General features: G+C 43.4%; 1 protein-coding gene across 4 annotated transcripts in view; it reads right to left on the bottom strand.

Annotated features, from left to right (window-relative positions):
- Positions 1-583: 583 nt before the first annotated feature.
- GRB2 (growth factor receptor bound protein 2) overlaps positions 584-25,664 on the bottom strand; it is a 97,744-nt gene continuing 72,663 nt past the window's right edge. Inside the window, exons 2-7 of one of the 4 annotated variants that reach the window (XM_040330762.1) lie at positions 25,099-25,350; positions 21,170-21,267; positions 6,618-6,674; positions 4,511-4,633; positions 1,416-1,584; positions 584-1,158 (exon numbers count right to left, since the gene is read on the bottom strand). In XM_040330762.1, coding sequence (XP_040186696.1) covers positions 973-1,158; positions 1,416-1,584; positions 4,511-4,633; positions 6,618-6,674; positions 21,170-21,267; positions 25,099-25,176 — 711 coding nt within the window. In that variant the 5' untranslated portion in view covers positions 25,177-25,350 and the 3' untranslated portion in view covers positions 584-972. Of the gene's footprint in view, positions 1,159-1,379; positions 1,585-4,510; positions 4,634-6,617; positions 6,675-21,169; positions 21,268-25,098; positions 25,351-25,664 lie in introns of all 4 variants that reach the window. The other 3 variants (XM_040330761.1, XM_040330763.1, XM_040330764.1) reach the window with 3 other exon arrangements.

Below are 25,664 nucleotides of genomic sequence, written 5' to 3'. Positions count from 1 at the left end.
AATCACACACTTTATATTCAAAGCCTTATTATTGATTCCACATTACTTAAAGAAAATATGATTGAATAATGTCTGCTCAGATCATATGAACCTTTTATCACATGGAATGGAAAAAAAGGGGTTTGCGATGCAGGTTAGCTCAATAAGCAAAAGCGTCAATCCCACTGCATTTTTCTTATTAAATAACCCACCGGGGTTAACCTGGGTCACGAGGAAGGACTTTTTTTTAGAAAGAAACCAAGAGGCCAAGATTTGCATAGAGAGAAATGGCTGGATTTTTGTACACTTTATTTTACAGGTGCGTGTTGTATTGAGTGCGCTGCAAAAACACACATGCACAATAAACAAGAACTGGTGTGAAGAAACATAGAACAAGGGAGGAACAGCAGCAGTAAAGGGAATTTGTTAATTTAAAAAAAAAAGTCTCTTGTTTCTGTTTAATTTAAAGGTAACTTTTGGCATTCTAAATCAAACATTTGTAACTTCCCACCCCCCACCCCCATGAACTTGCCGGACTTTGAACATCCCTCACCCACCCACCCGCCCCAAATTAAGTCTTACACAGAGCCAAGGGGACATTCTTGCTTCAAAAAAAAAAATGCTGAGAGGCAACTGTTTACAGCACAGACAGACAACTGGGTTAGTCAACGCATGTCAGGGACTGTCTTATCACGGTTTAGGTTTAGTGCCAGTATCTTCCCTTCCCCTAAATCACATTTCTGTCAGCCCATAAAAATTCCACCCCATTCAAGTCTGCTATACCCCTGTCATGTCATGAAGCCGCTTCCCTGAATTATTAGACTAAGGTTACTTTCTTCTAGGTCAGTGTGTTGCCTGTCCATGTTCTTCTATTTAGTTATCCATTGTCCATTCACCCAAATTCTATTCATTTGCCTCCTAGTCCCCCAGCAATCCCACCCAGGTAAGCTTGTCTGTGCTCCTCCTTGGCTCCTGGTTCTGTGCCGGCTCTAGTTACAGGTTGCGGTTTACTGGCGTCACATAGTTGCGTGGAAACATGCCAGTTTGGCTGTGACATGTCCCTTTCCACCAGTTGGGGTCTGAGTTGTCCACGACCTGGATGAAGTCTCCTCGTCTGAATCCAAGCTCCCCATCTTCCTGGGGGTCAAAGTCAAACAGCGCCTGCACATAAGTAGGTTGCTGTCGGGATGGAAAGTTCAGAGGTTATTATGTATATTCTTTTAAACACATGTTCTAAATCATCTGAATCAAACAGGTTTAGCTTAAATTCTGTACACGCAAAACAGATCTTACATAAAGGGGGTTTGAAAGCCAAACCCATTTACATCATTAAAACCTTAAATTCCAAAGCTATAGAGAAACAAATGTACACCTTTCTCCTTATGCCCCCCTCTATATACCTGTGTTAAACTTGTGGCTCTGTCTCCCCCGTGTACCTGTGGCACCTGCTCGATGTCACGTAAGAAGATCTGCTGGTTCCGGGACACAGATGTGGACCGGTGGTAGTCCACTAGCTCATTCAGGGAGTTAAACTTTACCACCCACAAGAAGTATTTCCCTGCCCCATCTCGCAGGACCTTGAAATGCTGTACATCATTGCCAAACCTGTAAAAAAAAAAAAAAACACAATAAACAAGGGAACATATACAATTCCTTCACTGGCTTCCACTAGCCCAACGTATAAAAGTCAAAATACTAGTCACAACGTACAAAGCCATCCACAACACTGCCCCCCAGCTACATCAACAACCTCATCTGCAGATATTGTTTTGTCTAAATCGTCCTTCCCTCTCCTCCCATGCTTGCTTTCAGGACTTCTCCTGAACCTCTCCCATCCTCTGGAACTTCCTACCCCAATATGTCCGTTCAGCTCCCACAATGTCTACCTTTAACCACTTAAGGACCGCCGCACAACGATATATACGTCCGCAGAATGGCACGGCTGGGCACAGGGACGTATATATACGTCCCCTTTAAGAGCCAAGCCAGCGGCGCGCTCGCGACCCGGTCCAAAGCTCCGTGACCGCGCCCTCGGGACCCGAAGAAAGGGGAGAGGTGAGTGTGAGATGGGGGCGGTGGACATGTTTGTGTTTCACCTATGGTGCTTGTAGTGTCCAGCAGTGCACCAACACCTTTGCAGCCACTGTGCTATATGCTGGGTGTTTGGTGTGCTCTTGTACCTTTAAGAAGGGGTGGCTCCCCTTCAGTCCACCTGCCCCTATCTATCCATTAAAATGCATGTGCCTCCACTGTGGGGACACTCATTGTTTAGTGTTAGGACCACAGATATTACAGGGTGCCTTGGCGCGGCTCTGTGGCTCACGCATGCGTTTGCAAATGCGTGCGGACTAGACCCCTGTTTTTAACGCATAGTGTTAGACAGGTTAATTGGTTGTCTGCTAGCTGGTCGGTAAGTAGGCTTGGTTTTTCCCTGGGCATTCCCCAGGTTTTTGTTGTTGTGAGTGTAAACAAACCTTCCCCGTTCTTCTCTGTGGTAATGTCAGTGATCGTCTGTTCCCTGATATAGGGAACGACGATCACTGACATCACACGCCCAGCCCCGCCCCCCTACAGTTAAACACACAAGGTCACACTTAACCCCTACAGCGCCCCCTAGTGGTTAACCCCTTCACTACCATTGTCATTTTCACAGTAATCAGTGCATTTTTATAGCACTTTTCGCTGTGAAAATGACAATGGTCCCAAAAATGTGTCAGATGTGTCCGCCATAATGTCGCAGTCACGGAAAAAAAATCGCTGATTGCCGCCATTAGTAGTAAAAAAAATTATTAATAAAAATGCCATAAAACTATTCCCTATTTTGTAAACGCTATAAATTTTGCACAAACAAATCGATAAACGCTTATTGCGATTTTTTTAACAAAAATAGGTAGAAGAATACGCATCGGCCTAAACTGAGGAAAAAAAATGTTTTTATATCTTTTTTGGGGATATTTATTTTAGAAAAAAGTAAAAAATATTGATTTTTTTTCAAAATTGTCACTCTATTTTTGTTTATAGCACAAAAAAAAACCCCGCAGAGGTGATCAAATACCACCAAAAGAAAGCTCTATTTGTGGGGAAGAAAACAACGCCAATTTTGTTTGGGAGCCACGTCGCACGACCGTGCAATTGTCAGTTAAAGTGACGCAGTGCCGAATCGCAAAAAGGGGCCAGGTCCTTAACCTGCATGTTGGTCCGGGTCTTAACCGGTTAAGCGATCTTTGAAAACGAATTTATTCAGGGAAGTCTCCTGCAGCTATTACTTTTTGTACCGCCTCCCCCTTCCTTTAGATCAGGGGTCAGCAAGCCATTGATTCCAATCAACCAATTCTATCCGTTCTCTCCCCTCCATTATGGCCTTTCGTAAAAGGATAAAAACTTGTTTTTTTGAGGGAAAAGCAGGCTGAGTCACGTTAGTTTTCCCTGTTGTTCCTTGGTAGTTTGCTTTTTTTGTGCTCTCCTTTTTTCTTTTCCTTCTATTTTCTTTCCCTGACTTGATTTATCTATTTACAGGTATGTCTTCTGCGCTTAGACGCTTCCCTGACGGGTCAGTATTTGGCGCATTACAAATCCAATAAATCAATCAATCAATCAATCAATCAACCAGTCGACTGAGGGCAGAAGACAGGTAGATAGGGAACACACCCCTGCATTGCGGGTGCTTCACCTGCCTTCCTGGTCCTTTTGCCTCCGACACGGGAGCAGAGAGCGGGACGTATCTCAGTAAAGAATCTGAGTTAACGGTTCACTACATGGGGGAAGGTTGAGTGAGACACAGGACACTGTTATAAGGGAGGCAGAGGACACTGCCTTGGGAGGCAAAGTACACTGCTATAGGGTGAGGGGCAGGCAGAGGAAATTACTTGTGAAAGGGGGGGGGTCAAGAAGACACTACATGGGGGTGTTGTAAAGGGGGGCAGAGGACACTACAGTGGAGGTGATGTGAAGGGGTCAGAGGACACTGCTATGGGGGGCAAGTGACACTACAGTGGGATGGGGGGGGTTGTTGTCGAAGTGAAGGGCCAGAAGACACTGCTATTGGGGGGGTTTAAGCAGGGTACACTACAGTGGGGGGTTATGTGAGGGGGGGCAGGACAATGGTATGCAGAGGAAGAAGATACTACTGAATGGGGGGGGGGGGGGGGAATGATGTGAAGGGCAGCACAGGACACTCTGGTGGTTGGATGGGGGGGCGCAGGGCCCTATGCTGTGTTTTTATTCTGTGCTTCTTTTTTTAAGGGTGACCCCCCCCCCTTTTACCTGTGGATCTTTGATTTCCTCCATGTTGGTCCAGGTAGGTTGCCTATCCCTTCTTTAGATTGTAAACTCAATGAGCAGGACCCTCCTATTCCTTCTGCATTGAACTGTATTGTAATTTTACTGTCCCACTTTGTATTGTAAAGTGCTGTGCAAATTGTTGGAGCGAAGAAGCAGCCAAGCTGCTAACACCATACAATAAATCACTGTGAATTTCCTGGTTAGCGTTAACCTCCGACACTTGTTCCAGAAGTGGATAAAACCTACTCACTTGACTGACAGCGAGAAGTCCCCCGGGGCACTTTCACTTTCTCGGATCAAAAAGGCACCGTCATGTCTTTGTTTTCCAAGCATCTCCTCTGCTTTGGCACGTGGAATTTTGCCAAAAAACCAACTAGAAAAAAAGAGCAGCATTATTATCATACGTGAAGTTAAAAATACAATTACTAATCAAAATTAATAAGAAAAAAAAAATTTGGACGGTCCGTAAACATTTCTATATGTATGCAGTTAGATGTAAAACACAATAACTTAAAGAGCCTTAAAGCTCATTAAAACAATGCTTTATTCCTCTTGAAAAGTATTAAATTAAAAGCAATGGTCTTATACTTTTGGTATGTCAGAATAAAACAAAAAGCGTGATAAGAGAAAAATCACTGCTTATCGTACAGATATTAAAAAATGTCCTTAAAAATGTGTTTGCAGTCCTAGAAAAGTTTCTAAATAATTGGATCACAGATGAAATTTTAGTCATTTTTTTGTAATTCATTATACACATGTTCAATCCTATAACCAGTCAGTCGGTCAGCCTATTTATCCTGTTCCCACCGGCCGTACGCATATATGCCGTCTCTCGGCGGGTAGAATTTAACGGCGAGAGGCCACATATATGCCGCCCAAATGTAAGCAATTCTGTGTGGGATCCGGAAAGCTTCTAATGCCTTTGGGCAATCAGGAGCTTTCCAATCATGTGACAGCCAATCACAGCGGTCACATGATCGGAATGCCCGCCTCCCGGCATTTTAAACTCTTAAAGGGCCGGTCAGCGGGAAGGGGTTAAATGGAGAAAAATAGCACCCTGCTGTATGGCATTGTTGTGTGCACCACAGTGAACAGTGCACAGATAAATCAAAAGATAGAGAGTTGTCTAAGGAGAACAGAAAAAAAATATTATAGACCAGCATGTCAATGGTAAAAGCAAAAAGACCATCTGCAATGATCTTGATGTTCCTGTGACTAAAATTGTAAATATTTTACAACCCCAATTCCCAAAAAGTTGGGACACTGTGTAAAATCTATAAACAGCAGTACACTGATCTTCTCAGTGAATGGCTGTGCAGGGGGGGGGGGGGGGGGGGGGGGGGGGGGGGGCGCGTGACAGCACAAGTCTGACTATTGGAACAGGCAGGTTGTTCTTCCAGCACAGCCAAAAAAACTGGGAAGGATGTGCTTCTATGCCTAGTGTGGTCAACATGAAATCTGAAAGCAGGGGGACTGGCAGGATCACCAGGTAAGGTATTTCACACAAAGGAAGCAATGCAAAGCTACATGTTACAACAGACACATGACAGGAATATGAAATGTGGAGGTAACAAGACATATTCCTTAATTTTGGCTGGTTCATCAGGAACCAAAATGTGTACAGTGTACGGCCAGGTTTAGAATTCAGAGGATATAAGTAACTAAATCTATGCGTATACTGGGGTTTGTGCTAATATGTTAAAGCTTAACTCCAGACTTGCCTTCAAGGCTTGCAATGTTTAACAGGCTCTTCTGTACTGAAAATATTACTTTGATTTCACCCCACTTAGTCGTGATGAGCTACTAAATAAAACTGGAGAGTAAGTATGAGCACTGGAGTGTTCGCAAACCCCACGTGCAGAGCCTGCCAGGAAGTCGGCACTACACAGCGCTAATCACAAGCAGTGAGACATTTCCCGATCTCTGCAGCCAACGCGTATCGGGACAATGTCTCACTGACTGTGCGCAGAGCAGTGCCGACTTCTTGGCGGCCTCTGCACGTGGGGTTTGCGAACACGCCGGAGCTCATCCTTACTGGAGAGTGCAAAATCTGGTGCAGCTCAACATAGAAACCACTCAGCTTCCATTTTTTTTTTTTTGGTCAAAGCCTAATTAAACAAGTTAGAAGCTGATTGGCGACAATGTACAGCTGCACCAGATTTTGTACTCTTCAGTTTTAGGAAAAAATCAACACTACTGTGTTTAGAAGCTGGAACAAGTCAGATTCAGCCTAGTTTCCTATCTGGAGCATGTGCAGCATCATCTAGCTAGCACTTTCCTGCCCAGCTGAACTTTCTCTGGCCCACTCCCTTCAGTTCTGTCAATCATGGAGTCTCAGCATCACATGTGGGCTTTACCTAGGGCAGTCAGCTGTTTTCAGGAAGCTATGTGCAGCCCCTCCCATCAGCCGTGACCTGCGTACATTGCACAGAAAAGCAGACACTCAGTGATGACATCATTCAATGAAAACGTGCAATGAAAATTTAATTAGCATGCTCATGAAGGGGAGAGGGATTAACCACTTGCCTACTGGGCACTTTTACCCCCTTCCTGCCCAATTTTCAGCTTTCAGCACTGTCGCACCTTGAATGACAATTGCATGGTCATGCATCACTGTACCCAAATTAAATTATCATTTTTTTTTTCACACAGATAGAGCTTTCTTTTGGTGGTATTTAATCACCACTGCGGTTTTTATTTTTTGCTAAAGAAATTTAAAAATATCAATATATATCTAATATATACATTAGAAAAAAAAAGTTTCTTCGTTGTTAAAAAAAGAAAAAAAATTGCAAAACAGGTGATTTTTCTCCTTCACTGATGTGTGCTGATGAGGCTGCACTGATAAGCGGCAATGATGGGCACTGATGAGGCAGCACTAATGAGCACTGATGAGGCAGCATTGATGGGCACTAATAGGCAGCACTGGTGAGGCAGCACTCATGGGCACTAATAGGCAGCACTGATTATCAGGACACTGATGTCTCTCCTCTCACGCTGTGATTGGCTCTTTCCCCCGATCTGTGATCAGCTGTGTCCTTCTGACACAGCGATTACAGAGCGCGCCACGGTCCTGGGAGGACGTCATATGACGCCTTCCCAGAACTAGACGACTGTGTTGTGCTCATCCTTAGCGAAGTTGGCAAGTGGTTAACCAAGCAAAAGAAAAATATAAGCGGATTAAACATCAACTTTTCATATTTTTTGTTCTGTAATAAGTTACCGTTTTATGCCCTGTTCACATGGGGAGATTACATCCATGCCCCTGCAGGGCCATATTTTACCTGCACAGGGGTTGCATGCCCCGTGCTGGCAGTATCATTCATGTCTAATGGGAGGCAGCCACTATGTCCCAACATGACATCTGTGTGGGTTGAGATGCATACGGGTCCCCAAACTTGCCCTGGGTACATTCAGGGATGTGCACACAAATGGATACCATATTAGGACACAGCAGCTTTACCCATACATATGCTGTGTACCAATAAACATGAATGGGAGTGCTGCCACGGAGATGCATGCAATACCTGTGCACCCCTTTGCCAGTAAAACACGGCCCTGCATGGGGCATGGATGAAATCTCCCATTATTAGTTATGCTCATCTGTCATACCCAAATTTAAAGAAAAACTAATTAAATATACCAAAGCAAAAGAAAGTAAAATAAGTTCTGCTGCTGACAGTACATATGACAGACACCCTCAAGCGCGTGTATGTTCTTGCCCAAGTTCCAGTTCAGGGAACCCAATGATTGGAATTATAGGGCACCCTGGTATACAGTACAACTCTCCTCTCAGCTTCTCACCTCCTACTATCTTTAAAGTATTCTTGGCCAGTAATGTCAGCACTCACAGTGATAGGCCAGTAGTAAGGCCTAAAAAGAATGAGAGGGCCATGTGCCCAACTCATGTAGCAGTATGGCAGAGCTTCCTCATAACCTAGTCCCTATGTTTCTGGATTAGAATACAAACTTGGGGTGCAGGCAGATGGAGCTGCATGCTATGTGCTGCAGTATTTGAGGACTTCTTTGTGCCAATCATTTGCTTTCCAGCACATAATCTCTTGAAGTACAAACCTCTATGTTAGCAAATAAATATTCAAATGTGAAAGCAGTGTTTGTGATAAATAACTGACATGTGTAATACTTGTATGACAGGCCTCAAGTGCAGTAGGCCATCAATATAAACTGTCCATAAATAACAAAGCTCAAAGTTGCTAATATCAATAATCTACAGCCGTTATCTATCTTGCAATACGGCGGTAAAAGCTGGCCAACGGTTGCTTACTGGCACCTTTAGCAAAAAACATTCTGCACAAGGGCATTGTTATAGCAACAGATAAACTCTTATACGCGGATAAATGATATCATAGGCTCGCTGGTTATGTAGCCTTCAAAAAAAGGCTGCAATATCAACGAATCATAAATACTGTAATCAAAGGTATGCAGTAATTGGAAGTATCTCGACATACACTATGGGCCAGATTCACAAAAGAGATACGACGGAGTATCTCAGATACTCCGTCGTATCTCTCAGAGTATCTATGCGACTGATTCATAGAACCAGTTACGCATAGATATCTCTAAGATCTGACAGGTGTAATTGTTTTACACTGTCGGATCTTAAGATGCAATACCGTGGCCGCTGCTGGGGGGAGTTTGCGTCGTAAACCAGCGTCAGGTATGCAAATTAGCAGTTACGGCGATCCACAAAGGTTTTTCCTGTCGTTACGTCGGCACAGGTCTTAGATTCCCGTCGCAAAGATAGGGCTGCTATTAACATGGTGTAAAATTACTCCACCATGTTAACTACTTGCCGACCGCCCACCGTCGTTATACGTCATCACTTTAAAGATGAATATCTCGGTAACGGCAGCAGCTGCTGCCACAACCGAGATATTCATCTCTTCAGTGGGCGGTCCGGTACACGATAACGGCGGTCTCCGCGGCGGATTCGCCGCAAGATCGCAGTTATCGGTGGCGGGAGAGGGCCCCCTCTCCCGTGCCCTCCGCCGCTTACCGTAGCCGTCGGTAGCGGCGGAGGCGATCGGGACCGTTCGGCAGCTGAGCGGGGTTACGAGTGAAGGAAAAATCTCCTTCGCCCGTCCCCATAGCTCTGCTGGGCGTTAGTGATGTCAAAAAGTCAGTCCCGCCCAGCGTCTTAAAGCAAAAAAATTTTTTTTGGTCATTTGAAAAAATTACATTTTCACATTTTTTTTTTTTTTTTTTTTTTTGCATTTAAGCCTAAATATGAGATCTGAGGTATTTTTGACCCCAGATCTCATATATAAGAGGACCTGTCATGCTTTTTTCTATTACAAGGGATGTTTACATTCCTTGAAATAGGAATAAAAGTGATAATTTTTTTATTTTTTTTTATTTCAGTGTTAAAAATTGTAAAATAAATAAAAATAAATCCGAAAACCCCCAAATAAATAAAACCGACTCTGAAAAACAGGCCCGGGGCTAAAGTGGTTAAAGTATGCCCATCTTTCCCGCGTCGCTTTTGAATTTTTTTGTTTTCCCGGCGTAAGTACGTTACGCACGTCGCGATTCTCAACACGTCGGGGCGTCGTAATTTCGCGCAAAGCACGTCGGGAAATGCACGAACGGAGCATGCGCAGTACGTCCGGCGCGGGAGCGCGCCTAATTTAAATGGTACCCGCCCCATTCGATTTGGACCGCCTTGCGCCGGACGTGTTTACGATACACCGCCGCAAGTTTCCAGGTAAGTGCTTTGTGGATCGGGCACTAACACTGAAAACTTGCGGCGGTGTAACGTAAACGGCTTAAGTTACACGGGTGCAATTGTACCTGAATCTGGCCCTATATTACCAAAAGTATTGTAACACCTGTCTTTACACACACACATGAAGCCGAGGTACCAAGATGCATATACTACTGTGCTCAGTTTAGCATTTTACATCAAGTATGCAACTAACACACACAGTTTCATGCAAAGAGTAGGTGCCTCTCTTTGGTGATGCCCACCAACCACATAGAGCTTACGTGTCCCACGAAAAAACTGCTGCCGTGTACCAAGGGAGAGCTGCTGGCTTTCTGGCTGCTTTCTGGCCCCTATCTGGGCGCCATCTTTCAAATCTCGTCGTGCGCGTGCCCGGCTACATCCGCCCTCTCCCGATAAAGCGCGTGCCCCTAAATCTATTGGGGCGGCATGCCTGGAAGCATGAAGGGCTTCTCTATGCTTTTACAGACCTCTTATCAGGACTCTGGAGGGATAGGAACAGCGCAGCAGAAAGCGTGCCTGTGGGTCTGACACTTCTATGAAGTGAGGTGAGTAAACTCAGCTCTTTACTCCCTCTATTTGAGAAGACACCCCTCAAAAAAAAAAAAAAAAGATCCTTAAGAAAAATCTTAGGCTCCTTTTCCCCTTACCTTTATCCCCGCCACAGGTTTAACTGCTGATTTTACAGACAGTACCAATCTTCTCCCATCTCGGCAGGTTTTGTGTGCCAACCTTCAGGAGTATGGGTTCCTATTTAAAGGAGACCTCTTCCCTGGGCCTTGTAAAATACTCTGACTAGGCCTTTTAACTGCAATAGCGAAAGTGCTGGAACCTCAGAGCCCAGTCCTCCGAAGAGAGACATTACAGGCGATGCCTCATGCGTGAGGCCCAGATCTCATCCATTTTCGGCGTAATACTTTAGCGTCCTGGATGGACCCGATGGTCTAGCTCCTTTAGCCCCCAGAGGGTTCTTTAGTCGAGCTACCCATAGCACATCTCCACGCGTCAAATCCTTAGACACTGGTGAAAAAACTGAGGTACTCCCCTGATGGGAGGGGCTATATGGAGGGGAACTGTCTCTGATTGGTTGTGCCAGTGTCCAATCACCTCTGGTGACCATACAACCCATTATGTAATGAATATGGCTATGTGTCCCGTGGTGTACGATAAAGAAAACCCCACACCATAATCCCTCCTCCACCAAATGATTTGGACCAGTTCACAACGCAAGGTCCATAAAGACATGGATGAGCGAGTTTACGGTGGAGGAACATGACTGGACTGCACAAACTGTCCTCAACCCAACACAGGATCCTGCCCATGCTCTCTTTCATTGTTGTGAAAAAACACTAAGGACTCAAGTACACTGCAGCTCAAAGAATAAGCTCTTACAGGCTTTTTAGCTTTTTGGAGCTCTCATTTTTTCTGTCTAGAAACTCTCCTCCATGTTAGCAAATGTCTCCATGCACACTTTGGCTTTTTCAGGCAAATGTTTCCTACAGGCAGAAGCTTTGTGATGAATTGTTCAATTGACTAAAAGAAGCCTCGTCTCCCACCCTGATGAAGGAAAATTTCTCTCTGAAACGTGTTAGATGACGGAAGACAATGTGCATCATATAGACTATGGAAAGCAGCCGATAACCACTTTTATTGCACGTCATCTTTGTCTTCCCTACTAGCAGTACTAGTTCTCTCTCGGAAACGATCAATTGGCTCCCGCAGTGTCCAATCACAGCGTGCGTGCCACAGACTCAAAAGAGCAAAATCATGTACAGGTACATGATTTTGTGCAGGAGATCCACCGCCCTGCAGTACATGTACGTGGGGTGGTCGGCAAGTGGGTAAGTGAACCCCACATTTTATCATGCGTTACCACAATGTAGTGCACTACGTTTCTGTGCCAATAATTTTTGATGGCATCTCAACACATGAATGTAATGCAGCTGTGTCATAGATCATCACACCATGTGATAAAACAATGGCATGCGGTGTGGTGCGCTGCGTCAAAAAAAAAATAAAATAAAATAAAATGATGATAAAAGTGATATTAGCAGCCCATTCAAATGAATTTACACAACTCACATATGTGCAACACAGATATCTGTATGTGCTCTTCCGTAAGATCAAGCTGGGTTTGCATGGACTGAAATGAGCACAACCACGAAATATTCCAGATTTTAAATGGTTAAAATTACAGCTAAACCATTAGGAGAAATCTTATTGGGCAGAGAGGCTATGGGTGGGCTGCTCTTAGCTTCAGAAACGTGGTCTAGTCCCTATGTCCAGGAAGTCAAGTCCCTATGTCTAGGATCAGAGAAGATTTTTCTGGCTTAGAAAAATAACAGCATGCCGGACATTTCATTTTAACCTGGCTGACAGGTTTGCTGGTTCTTTTCAGGGAGTTGACTTCCTCATACCTACCTAATAGCCTAGTGACATTGACAGGGCCATATATGTACGTAATAATTGTTTCTATGTCATTCTGGGGCATCCCGAAACAGTCAAAAATACAATACTAACAATGACCTCTTTTTGTCCTTGGAAGTACAAATAATACAAAAACAGAAGAAGAATACTTGCAGTGGCGGCCACTTTTCAATTAACCACTTTACTTCCGGAAGATTCACCCCCCTCATGACCACGTTTTGCAAAACGTCACTGCGTTACTTTAAGTAACAATTGCATGGTCGTGTGAGGCTGTACCCAAATAAAACTGATGGCCTCCCCCCCCCCCCACACAAACAAAGCTTTCTTTTGGTGGTATTTGATCACCTCTGCGGTTTTTATTTTGTGCGATATAAACACAAAAAGACCGACAATTTGGGGGAATTTTTTTTTAAAAATGTCTTTATAGATTTAGGCCAATGTGTATTCTGCTATATGTTTTTGGTAAAAAAAATCTCAATAAGCGTATGTTGATTGGTTTACAGCAACGTTGTATCGTCTACAAACTATGGGATATATTTATGGAACTTTTATTTTTATATACTAGTAATGGCGGCGCTCAGTGATTTCTAGTGAGACTGCAATATTGTGGTGGACAATCAGACACTGACGCTTTGTGGGAACCAGTTACACTAATACAGTGATCAGTGCTAAAAATATGCACTGTCACTGTACTAATGACACTGGCTTAGAGGGAGTTAAAGATCTAGGGCGATCAAAAGGGGTTAACTGTGTGCCTAGCCAGTGTTTTTATGTGCACTGTGTGCTGCTTTCACTAAAGGAATAGATCGAATTTAGTGGTTGATGATATATATGAACTTGTATAACATGAATTTAGAACTACTCCTCTCTCCCTCAAAATGTTTTTTTTTTTTTTTTTAAGTTTCATAATTATGAGTTATGCCATGATAAAAATTCCATCTGGTTGATGATATATATGAACCACATGATTCCCCTCCCACCAGCCCTGATTTGCCTGCATTGCACAGAGAACCACTGATAACATATTTGGATCTAAAATAAGGTAAATATTAAAAACAGGTTTTGTTTAAAAAAATTAACATGTTGACGAGTGGGCAAACAAGGAAATAGGGAAGGTAAACTACAAGCAGATTAAACCTCATATTTAAGGCCACGGTGAAGCTGTGTCCTGGACATGGAATTTTTACCGTGGCATAACTCATAAATATGAAACTTAAAAAAAAAAACATTTTTGAGGGAGAGAGGAGTAGTTCTAAATTCATGTTATACAAGTTCATATATATCATCAACCACTAATAGGTTTACTCTCTTGTGGAAAAAATACATCAAAATACCTCTCAAACAGCAGATCTTACTTGGGAACAATACGAGGTTGTATCAAAAAGGTTTGAGACTAGTTTTACAACACGCCAACAGATGGCAGCACAAGGCTGCATGCACAGTCACAGGGAGCACCTACCTTCATAAGTCAGTGTGCCAAAAGACAAGACAAAAGTCCTGTGTACATCGGGAGCTGTGCAGCTGGTGCTATTTTGACCACGAGCGTTACCATGTCTGCCATTTCATCATGGACAGCAAGTTACAACAAACATGAATCTCTTGCCGGAAACAACATGATCTTACTTCTGCACCTACCCTACTGGCCAGATGTGGGTCCTGCACATTTCGCCCTTTTCCCAAAGATCCAGCTAAAAGTTTACCGTTTTGACACCACTGCGGAGATCCAGCGTGAATCGCAGAGGGTGCTTGACACACTTCGAAAATATGACTTCCAAGACACATTCCAGAAGTGGTAGGAACGCTGGGAGCACTGGATTTCTGTGCAAGAGGACTATTATGAAGGTGATGGTGTCTAAACGTAAATAAAGTACTTTCTTGTAAACATTTTGATACCACCTCGTATACCGTTAAATAAATATTTTATATATGGACATTCTTGTATCTACAGTGCCTTAAAAAAAAAGTATTCATACCCCTTGAAATTTTCCACATTATGTCATGTTACAATCAAAATGTCTGATGCATTTATTCGGATTTTATGTGGTAGACCAACACAAAGTTGCACATAATTGTAGAAAATTATAAATGTTTTTCAATATTTTTTTACCATCAATACTTTGAAGAACCACCTTTCACTGCAATTACAACTGCAGGTCTTTTGGGGGATGTCTCTACCAGCTTTACACATCTAGAGAGGAACAATTCTGCCCATTCTTCTTTGCAAAATAGCTCAAGCTCTGTCAGATTGGATGAAGAGCATCTGTGAATAGCAATTTTCAATTCTTGTCACAGATTTTCAATTGGATTTAGGTCTGGACTTTGGCTGGGCCATTCTAACACATGAATATGCTTTGATCTAAACCATTCCATTGTAGCTCTGGCTGTATGTTTAAGGTCGTCCTGTTGGAGGTGAACCTCCGCCCCCAGTCTCAAGTCTTTTGCAGACTAACAGGTTTTCCTCTAAGATTACCCTGCATTTGGCTCCATCAATCTTCCCATCAACTCTGACCAGCTTCCCTGTCCCTGCTGAAGAAAAGCATCCCCACAACATGATGCTGCCACCACCATGTTTCATACTGGGTATGGTGTATTCAGGGTAATGTGCAGTGCTAGTTTTCCGCCACACATAGCGTTTTGCTTTTAGACCAAAAAGTCAAATTTTGGTCTCATCTTACCAGAGCACCTTCTTCCACATGTTTGTTGTGTCCCCCACATGGCTTCTCGCAAACTGCAAATGGGACTTCTTATGGCTTTCTTTCAACAATAGCATTTTTCTTGCCACTCTTCCATATGTTCCCCTCCCTTTCCTTGGGGGGCATCTCCCTACACACAGCAATTTCATTATTGCATGTAGGAGCCGTTCGTGGCTCCATATGCGCATGCGTGGCGCACGCGCATGCGTGGTGTGACTCTGGCTGGCCGGATTGACGTCAGACCACTGTAGAGCATTGAACATTTTCGCATGTTGGAGTGCACGACTAATAGTTGTCCTGTGGACAGATTCTCCCACCTGAGCTGTGGATCTCTGCAGCTCCTCCAGAGATACCATGGGCCTCTTGGCTGCTTCTCTGATTAATGCTCTCCTTGCCCAGCCTGTCAGTTTAGGTGGGCGGCCATATCTTGGTAGGATTGTAGTTGTGCCATACTCTTTCCATTTTCAGATGATGGATTGAACAGTGCTCTGTGAGAGGTTCAAAGCTTGGGATATTTTTATTTATTTTTTTGGATATTTTTTTTATTACTAAACCCTGTTTTAAACTTCTCCACATTGTGTTCCTTGGCCTTCATGATCCTGTTTGTTCACTGAGGTTCTCCAACAAACCTCTGAGGGTTTCACGGAACAGCTGTATTTATACTGAGATTAAATTAAACACTGGACTTTATTTACTAATTAGGTGACTTCTGAAGGCAATTGGTTCCACTAGATTTTAGTTAGAGGTATCAGAGTAAAGGGGGCTGAATACAAATGCACGCCACACTTTTCACATATTTATTTGTAAAAAATTTAGAAAACCGTTAATAATTTTCCTTACACTTGACAATTATGTGCCACGTTGTGTTGGTCTATTGCATAAAATCCCAATAAAATACATTTACGTTTTTGTTTGAAACATCACAAAATGTGGAAAATTTCAAGGGGTATGAATACTTTTTCAAGGCAGTGTACTAGTGTTCCTCGCAGTATAGAACAGCAAATGATCTTTACCATGGTCATACCTATTCCTCACCTTCATAAAAAAGGCTGTTGGTGAGCAGACCTATTATCGGTAATATGGGAATTATATCCTCCAAACATAGGCTTATAATGCTAGGGCTCTAAACTAGATAGAGGTATTGAGGGGGGAGTTTATCATTCTGAGCCATCAAATACCCAGTTCCAATTATCAAGAAAAAAATAAAAATCACTTGTTGAACCTCTAGCGTCAGCATTTCAGGTAGTATTTAACACCATGTTCAGCACAAATGTCCATGGAGGTGTCCCAAACACCCCACATGTCAAAGATTCACTGTATGATATGGATTCACCACATCCTAAGTGCTCAGATTTCTGTATGTCATTGTGAGGTTCATTGCTACAGAGAACTGAAATCACTGATCAAGTTGTAATAGTTTCTGTTGTACATTCAGCTGGCATGCATTGTCCTTATGAACAATCAACATCTTTTAGATAGATGGCATCAGTCCTGGTTGTAAAAAGAAAATATATAGGCACTTAACATACAGATTAAGCTACAGCTCCCTAGGGAGTGCAATTAGGTCTGGTCTGGTATTGCTTAAGCCCTGGTTCACATTGATGCTACTTTGAAATCGCACTACTTCACTTGAAGTAACGCGATTTCAAAGTAGCAAGGTCAGTGCAATTTCAACTGCTACTTGATAGACATCTGTGCATGAAGCCACACAGATGTCTATTGAAGTTGCACCTGAAATCGGCAAAAGTAGTGCAGTAACGATCCCGGCCCCTTACCACATGATCAGCTGTCAGCCAATGACAGCTGATCATGTGATGTAAACAAAAGATCAGTAATCAGCTTTTTTTTCTGCTCGAGCTGACAGCGTGAGCAAAAAAAAAAAAAGAAGTGGATCACCAGCTTTTGTCAGAGGGACAGTGATCCCGAAGAGGGTGTCACATCACCCAAGTATCTGTGCCCACCAGTGCCACTTGCCGGTGCCCACCTGTGCCACCTGTCATGAGCCTATTACCTTGTTTGCAAAATTTTATAACTACCTATAAAACGGTATTGTTTTTTCAAAATTTTTGGCTTTTTTCATATTTTTTTGCAAAAAATTAAAAACCCAGCAGTGATTAAATACCACCAAACGGAAAGATCTATTTGTGGGAAAAAATGATAAAAATGTAATTTGGGTATAGTGTTGCATGACCGCTCAATTGTCATTCAAAGCGCTGAAAGCTGAAAATTGGCCTGGGCAGGAAGGGGGTTGAAGTGCCTAGTAAGCAAGTGATTAATGTGATACCTACGTAATCATGTGTATAAAAACTTCAATCAATTGAATAAACAGAACAGTTAATTTGGAACCACTAATCTATAACATTTCCAGAACAATAATTAGCTTTTTTCTTTATGACTTTTATCTAGGTTTATTGATTTTATCTAGGTTCCATAGGTGTACCTTGTACACCCTTTTTACTGCATATAGAGGGGTACACATATAATTTCCAAATAGAGACAAAAGCTATTTTTTTTACATATTCAGTACAATTGTTACGACTCTGGTAGTCTAAGAACTCTCTATTCTTTGTCACCTGGCATGTGTGTTGGCAATAGGTCTTTGGGGGTGACATGCTAGAATGTCATTATCCCCCTTATGTCACTGAATCTGCCCTGTAGCATAGCAGAAGTTTGATATATCAAGTCTAAGGAGTGTATAGTCTTTCCTGATGCCCTCTACCTGCATTTAAAAGGCTATTAAAAAACTGCACTGAACTCAACACCTCCTGCAACAGTAGTTCCCCCCCTTTCATCTACAGTGGGGATCAAAAGTTTGGGCACCCCAGTTAAAAAATTGTATTAATGTGCATAACGAAGCCAAGGAAAGATGGAAAAATCTCCAAAAGGCTTCAAATTACAGATTAGACATTCTTATAATATGTCAAAAAAAGTTAGATTTTATTTCCATCATTTACACTTTCAAAATTACAGAAAACAAAAAAATGGTGTCTGCAAAAGTTTGGGCACCCTGCAAAGTTAATATTTTGTACTGCCCCCTTTGGCAAGTATCACAGCTTGTAAACGCGTTTTGTAGCCAGCCAAGAGTCTTTTAATTCTTGTTTGAGGTATCTTTGCCCATTCTTCCTTACAAAAGTCTTCCAGTTCTTTGAGATGTCTGGGCTGTCTGTCACGCACTGCTCTTTTAAGGTCTATCCATAGATTTTCAATTATGTTGAGGTCAGGAGATTGTGATGGCCATGGCAAAACCTTCAGTTTACGCCTCTTGATGTTTTTCCCCGTGGGTTTTGAAGTGTGTTTAGGATCATTATCCATTTGTAGAAGCCATCCTCTCTTTAACTTTAGCTTTTTCACAGATGGCATCAAGTTACCATCCAAAATTTGCTGAAATTCTATTGAATCCATTTTTCCTTCTACTTGTGAAATGTTCCCTGTGCCACTGGCTACAATACAACCCCAAAGCATGATTGATCCACCCCCATGCTTAACAGTTGGACAGAGGTTCTTTTCATTAAATTCTGTGCCCTTTCTTCTCCAAATGTACCTTTGCTCATTCCGGCCAAAAAGTTCTATTTTAACCTCATCGGTCCACAGAACTTGTTTCCAAAATGCATCAGGCTTATCTATATGTTCATTTGCAAAGTTCAAACACTGATTTTTGTGGTGAGGACGTAGAAGAGGTTTTCTTCTGATGACTCTTCCATGAAGACCATATTTGTACAAGTATCTCTTTATAGTGGAATAGTGTACCACAACTCCAGTGTCTGCCAGATCTTTCTGGAGGGATCGTGCAGTCAAACGTTGGTTTTGAATTGCTTTTCTCACAATCCTGCAAGCTGTTCTGTCTGATATTTTTCTTGGTCTTCCAGATCTTGCTTTAACTTCCACTGTTCCTGATGACTGCCATTTCTTAATTACATTCCGAACAGAGGATATTGACACCTGAAAACACTTTGCTATCTTCTTATAGCCTTCTCCAGCTTTGTGAGCGTCAACTATTTTCAGTTTCAGTTTTCTAGACAACTGCTTAGAAGAACCCATGGTGCTGATTGTTGGGGCAAGGTCAGATGAGTCTGGGCATTTAAAACCTTTAAGATTGACATCACCTGGTCTTCACAGACGATGATTGAGAACAGTCCATGACACTGGCAGGTCTCAGCTTTGCAAAGGGGGCAGTGCACGCTATAAATTCTGCAGGGTGCCCAAACTTTTGCAGACGCCATTTTTTTGTTTTCTGTAATTTTGAAACTGTAAATGATGGAAATAAAATCTAACTTTTTTTTACATACTATAAGAATGTCTAATCTGTAATTTGATGCCTTTTGGAAATGTTTCCATCTTTCCTTGGCTTCGTTATGCACATTAATACAAATTTTTACCTGGGGTGCCCAAACTTTTGATCCCCACTGTATGTCTGGGTAGATGTGTGTACATATAAGGGGTTCTCAAAACAGAACTTCACCCAAAAGAGGAAGTTTAGCTCTTCCTCCTCCCACCCACCCTGCCATATTTGTAACATTTAGCGTACCTAGTTTTGACAGGTACCTTGCTCCTACTTCTGCTTGTATCACCTGGGCGACCTGAGTAGAGGTTCTTCTCCCCCTCCATGTTCACAGCCTTCTGGGACATGTCCCAGCTCCCAGAAGGCTTCAGGACCATTCACAAAGCGCAGCGTGGCTCTAATGCCGCAAGGCGTAAAAGCTGGATGCCCACAGTTAACATGCCAGCGCCAGGAACCCAAAGACTGGTGAAGAGGGTGCTGGGTCCTTGGACAGATGAATGTCTGCTTATTAAATGTCAGCAGCTACAGTTTATGTAGTTGCTAACTTAAAATTTTTGCAGGTATGACTGAAAAAAATTGCATTAAAATGTTTAAATGTGCTCAATCTTCTATAGGCATTGGTAAGGTGTTATCCATGTGTTGCCCCTGCATGTCCTCCCATTCTAAAAAGCACTAAGGTCTGGAGAGGGATCCAATGGGGCCATAGTGAAAAAGTATTCAGCCTGGATGCCACCTGTGCCTCTCTGGCCTTGCACTAGTGTAGGACTTGGTGCCATCTTAAAGTGGAGGTTCCACCTGAAAAAAATTCCACCAAAAAAAAAAAACGTACCCACCCTAAATAGCTGTTGCTATGCGGAAGTGCCGAATCTGCCTCTTCATCCTCCGCGGTGGATTCTCTTCCTCCTCCTACACTGGGTGTCTTCATGTGAATGGGGCGCGCTGCATTCTGGGAACTGTGTGTGTCCCAGAAAGCAGCCGGCCAATTCACAAAGCGCCAGGCTGCTCGCGCATGCGCAGTGAAGCCGTACGGCTTCACTGCCTGTTTCCCTTACTGTGGATGGTGGCGCTTGGAGCTGCTAGGATCGAGGATCGGCCTCGGTGGGGGCCGACATCGCTGGCGGCTAGGACAGGTAAGTGTCCTTATTAAAAGTCAGCAGCTGCAGTGTTAGTAGCTGCTGACTTTTAAAAAAAAATTTTTTTGTAATGGAACAACCGCTTTAAGAAGGTCCTCCTAGAGTCCCTGCGCCACCCTGAATCTGGTGGCACCATTGGTAGCTTTTTAAGTGGCATCAAGTCCTAGCTTTCTCGTGTAGCATGGATGTCAGCTAAAATAAGATCAGGATAAGCTTTACAGATAATGTAGCAGAAGCCTTGAAAGGACTATATATATTTAGATGGCGCCAAGGCCCAGGTGGTAATTAGACAGCGCCTAATGTCTGTGCTGACTAAACTAGCTTGGGGATCCTGTGAATGAAGCAGAAAACACAGGCACAGCTTGCCAGGATGATCCAATAAGATGATTTTGGTCTCTAAAAAACACCTATTACATGGCACACATTTGTATGAAATGAGGGGGATTTACTAACAATGCAGCAGACAGAATCTGAAGAAGCTATAAATGGCAATCAAACAGCTTCTATCTGTCATTTTCAAAGCTTAACTGAACAAGCAGAAGCCGATTGGTTACTATACACAACTGCTCAGATTCTGCCCCAATTGCAGCAAATTCCATCCGATATCGTTACTTTGCCCTTAAAAAATACTCACGGGTGTGGCTTCATTTCTATATAGTTTTTTGGAATAAAACCATCCTTGCCATTAAGCTCAGCCTTGTACCAATTCTGATCACATTCTTCATTCAAAACCTGAAAGTGGATCACACACAACAAAAATAAAATGATTAGAGAAAGCCACTACCTCATAAAATATCACGAGTGTAAAACAAAAAGTTACAATGCACTGAATTGAACTAAATAAAAGATCCACCTTCTACTAAAATAATGTACTCATTCAAAATCCCTATATGTTTAAACTAGTTTCTCAGTATTTCTCTGTAATCCCCCGCGTAGCAGGTCTCAGACTGGGAGAGGAAGGAACAGCACAGAGGTGGCCTCATCATTAGCTATTACTATCCAATCACAGGCCGAGACAGGTATTATAGATATATTATAGATAAAACTTTCACTGCCGGAGACACCGTAGAAAATAAAATAGTGATAGTTCAAATTTTTTTGTGTGGAGGAAAATGCCTTGTTGATGTCAGAGGAGAATATGCAGACTGGTTTGAGATGATAGAAAGGCAACAAACAGTAACTCAAATGACCACTCATTACAACCAAGGTATGCTGAATAGGTTTTGCATGTCTGAAAAAGGAGCCCCTATAACCCAGGCACTGACCATGTTCCTGTGGCTGCGACGTGTACAAGATGGAAGCAGGAAGGCAGCAATATGCTGTGCACATTTTTGGCAGGAATGCATCATCTGGGAGTATGACGCAGTTACCTCAGCCTCCCAATACTAGGTCTATGCTGAGATCAAAAAGCTCATAATTTTAACAGTTCGAGCTGAAAAAAGTTAAAGGATATGTAAAGGTTTGTTTTACAAAAAAAAAAAAAAACATGTCATACTTACCTCCTCTGTGCAGTGGTTATGCACAGAGTGGCCCCGATCCTCCTCTTCTGAGGTTCCTCAGTGGTGCTCCTCCTCAGTGGCCTAGGAGAGCCGCTCTCCCTCTGGGCACTCGTGTGGGCGCGCTCCCGTGTCCTGCTGCTGCGTTCATCGACACACAGACAGCAGGACTCGTCCCCTCTCCCTAGCTCCCGTGTCATTGAATTTGATCGACAGCAGTGGGAGGCAATGACTGCCATCAATCTATCCAATCAGGACCAGAGACACTGGCTGGAGATGGTGTACTCATCCCCATTGCTGGAAAGATCGGGTTCAGGCAAGTAAAAGGGGGGGGTCTGGGGAGGGGGGGGGGGGGGCAGTAGCATCACAGGAAGTTTTTCACCTTAATGCACAGAATGCATTAAGGTGAAAACTCTTGAGAGTGCATTGTGATACTAAAAGCCAGAAATTGGTGTTCACATACAGGAAAATCCTGTCTTACCTCATCAAAGAGGCTGTTCCTAATAGAGGTCCAGGCTTCAATCATCACAGAAGACATACCTCCAAAGGGGTCTTAAATATCTGTGAACCACAGACATGTACTATGACCATGGACCTGTATAGCACCCCTTCAGCTAACCATGTGCCAAGGTGAGTGCCTAAAGCAGGCCCATGTAGTGGGGTCCAGGTACAGTACCCGAGGTACAAAATTATGTTAACTGATCTGGAAACTGTTAGATAGCCAAAGGCTATAGGCAATCAGATCTAGAGAGAAATATGGTTTAAAAAAAAAAAAAAAAAACACTTCTCCAGGGGTTACAGGTACATCACTTTACACCACTAGCAAAAAACGGAAGTCTCACTGAGTGAGTGGGGGTTATAAGAATAGGGCAGTGGTTTCCAAACTTTATCCGGCCCTTGGGGCACTGTTACCCCCTCCACTGACACCTACAATGGAGCACTATTTCTACCACTGACACCTACAATGGAGCACTATTTCTACCACCGATACCAACAATGGAGCACTTGTCCTCCCACTGAGACCAATGATGGGGCACCATTCCTTCCACTGATGAGGCTCTATTCCTTCCACTAATACTAGGGTTGTCCTGATACCACTTTTTAATACCGAGTACTAGGTACTCACCGACACTGATTAACAATACTTTTTTTTTTATGTCATGTGACAGTGGCACTAATAGGCAGCACTGATGGCGCATGGACTGTGTCAGTAGTTTTTTTACAATCTTAATTATTAAAAAAAAAAATTAAATTGTTATTTTTTTTGTTTATTTTTTCTTTTTACAATGCTTTCTTTTTTGGGGGGGTGGGGTTAGGAGTGGAGGTATCAGTATGTTTGTTTTTTTATTATTTTTACAATTTAACCTTTTAAATATTTATTCAAATTGAAGCACGGAGGAGGACAGAAGCACAGAGGGGGACCGGAAGCACGGAGGGGGACCGGAAGCACAGAGGGGGACCGGAAGCACAGAGGGGGACCGGAAGCACAGAGGGGGACCGGAAGCACAGAGGGGGACCGGAAGCACAGAGGGGGACCGGAAGCACAGAGGGGGACCGGAAGCACAGAGGGGGACCGGAAGCACAGAGGGGGACCGGAAGCACAGAGGGGGACCGGAGCACAGAGGGGGACCGGAAGCACAGAGGGGGACCGGAAGCACAGAGGGGGACCGGAAGCACAGAGGGGGACCGGAAGCACAGAGGGGGACCGGAAGCACAGAGGGGGACCGGAGCACAGAGGGGGACCGGAGCACAGAGGGGGACCGGAAAGGAAGGGGGACCAGACCACTGAGGGGGACTGGAGGAGCATGGAGGACAACACAGAGGAGGACTGGGGAAGGATACAGGGACAGTAAGGGGGTGATCGGTGCAGCAGAGTTACAAGCACCGGAGTTACAAGTTCTTGCACAAATGCTCGGTATCGGTACCAATATCGATACCAGTATCGGGACAACCCTAACTAATACCAGTGATTGGACACTTTTTCTTCCACTGACACCAATGAAGGGACACTAGTCCTTCCACTGATACAATGACGGGTACTATTCCTCTCATTTACACCAATGATGGGGCAATATTCCTCCTGCTGAAACCAATGATGGGGCATTATTCCTCCTGATGACACCAACAGTGGGGAATTATTCCTGCCATGGATACCAATGATGATGTGCTTTTCCTCCTGCTGACACCATTGATGGGGCACCCTTCCACTGATGAGGGGCTATTCCTGCCACTGACACCATCAAGGGGGCACTATTCCTCCCACTGACACCAATAAAGAGGCATTTTTCTTCCCACCGACACCATCGATGGGGCACTATTCTTTCCACTGATATTGTTTTCTACCCCCACTGGCCACAGTCTGGCCCCCCTTAAGACCAAAGGTTGTTTAGAAAGTTTGGAGACCTCTGCTTTAAGGCAACCCTAGCAAGTTTTTTTTTCTGTATGTGTCTAGCAAATCTGTGCCCATCTACCTGAAGGTAGCTTGCATCTAACCCATGGTCTGTGAAGTGCTGTGTCCTGTACTGTATGATGAAATCTGATGTTATATGAAATTATATTGCATTAAACAGAAACACAAATCATTTAACTATATTCCCACATTTACAATTGTCAATTTCCAATACATACACCTGATCTGAACACGTAGCTTTCTACTCTAATGGACTGTAATTTCTGATTTATAAATCAATCATGTACAGATGGGCAATATGGAACAGAATTAGGAAAAAAGCTGAAAAGCTTTTACTATAGATATAAAAAGAAGCAGCAGACTGCACAGACTGACAAGAAGCCTCATCCAGGAAGTTACAGTGGATGTGGTTTGTGAAATTCTGCAAAAAGGCTTTTAGCTGTGAACAATAAAAGAGATAGATAAAGGCAACAGGACTAGAGAGGCGTAACTGGCAATACATTCTTCAGGTGACCAATTGTTGCATGTAGAAACATCACAATGTAATGCAAACATTACTTTATACTTAAGGAAAACAGAATGGCTTAGATGACAAAGCAGACACACACACGGTAGTCGCTCTTTACAATTAACTATTTGATTGCTTCTCTTGCTCACCTTTAGTATGTCCCCTCGTTTGAAGCTTAGCTCATCATCAGCTGTGGCTTTAAAGTCATATTTAGCTATGGCTTCCATGGTTATCGCAGCGTCGCTGACCTGCGGGGGGGCCTTTGAAACAGAAAGGCGGGACCCCTCCGCTGCCCAACCTCCTCAATGTCACGTAGCGCAGTTAACTAGTGTCTTGATTGCCGCACCACACACAGCTGGTTGATGCTCCGGAGATAAGACGACGGCGGAATCGCTTGCGGCCTTTATGAAAGAAGGAAAGAAAGAATGCCTTAATTACAAAATGCCACAAATGGTATATGCATTTAGGCTGTAATATATAATAAGGAGTCAGCTTAGCAAAGACATTTTTATTTTCAGCCCAGCCAAAGGGTTCCTAACAGGTAAATGCACCAATCCAATAGTTACTGCGGTTCTGATAAGAAATGTAGCATGCATTAACTGAAATCACCTCCAGGAGCCCGCTTTGCTTTAAAGCGGTTCTCCACCCTAAAGTGGAGTCCCGCTGATCGGAACCCTCCCCCCCTCCGGTGTCTAAAGACAGGTATTTGCACCCA

The sequence above is a fragment of the Rana temporaria genome, chromosome 12 (assembly GCF_905171775.1).
Source record: "Rana temporaria chromosome 12, aRanTem1.1, whole genome shotgun sequence".
Taxonomy (NCBI): Eukaryota; Metazoa; Chordata; class Amphibia; order Anura; family Ranidae; genus Rana; species Rana temporaria.
Note: the sequence above shows the minus strand (reverse complement) of the source record. Positions and strands in the feature narration are given on the sequence as shown.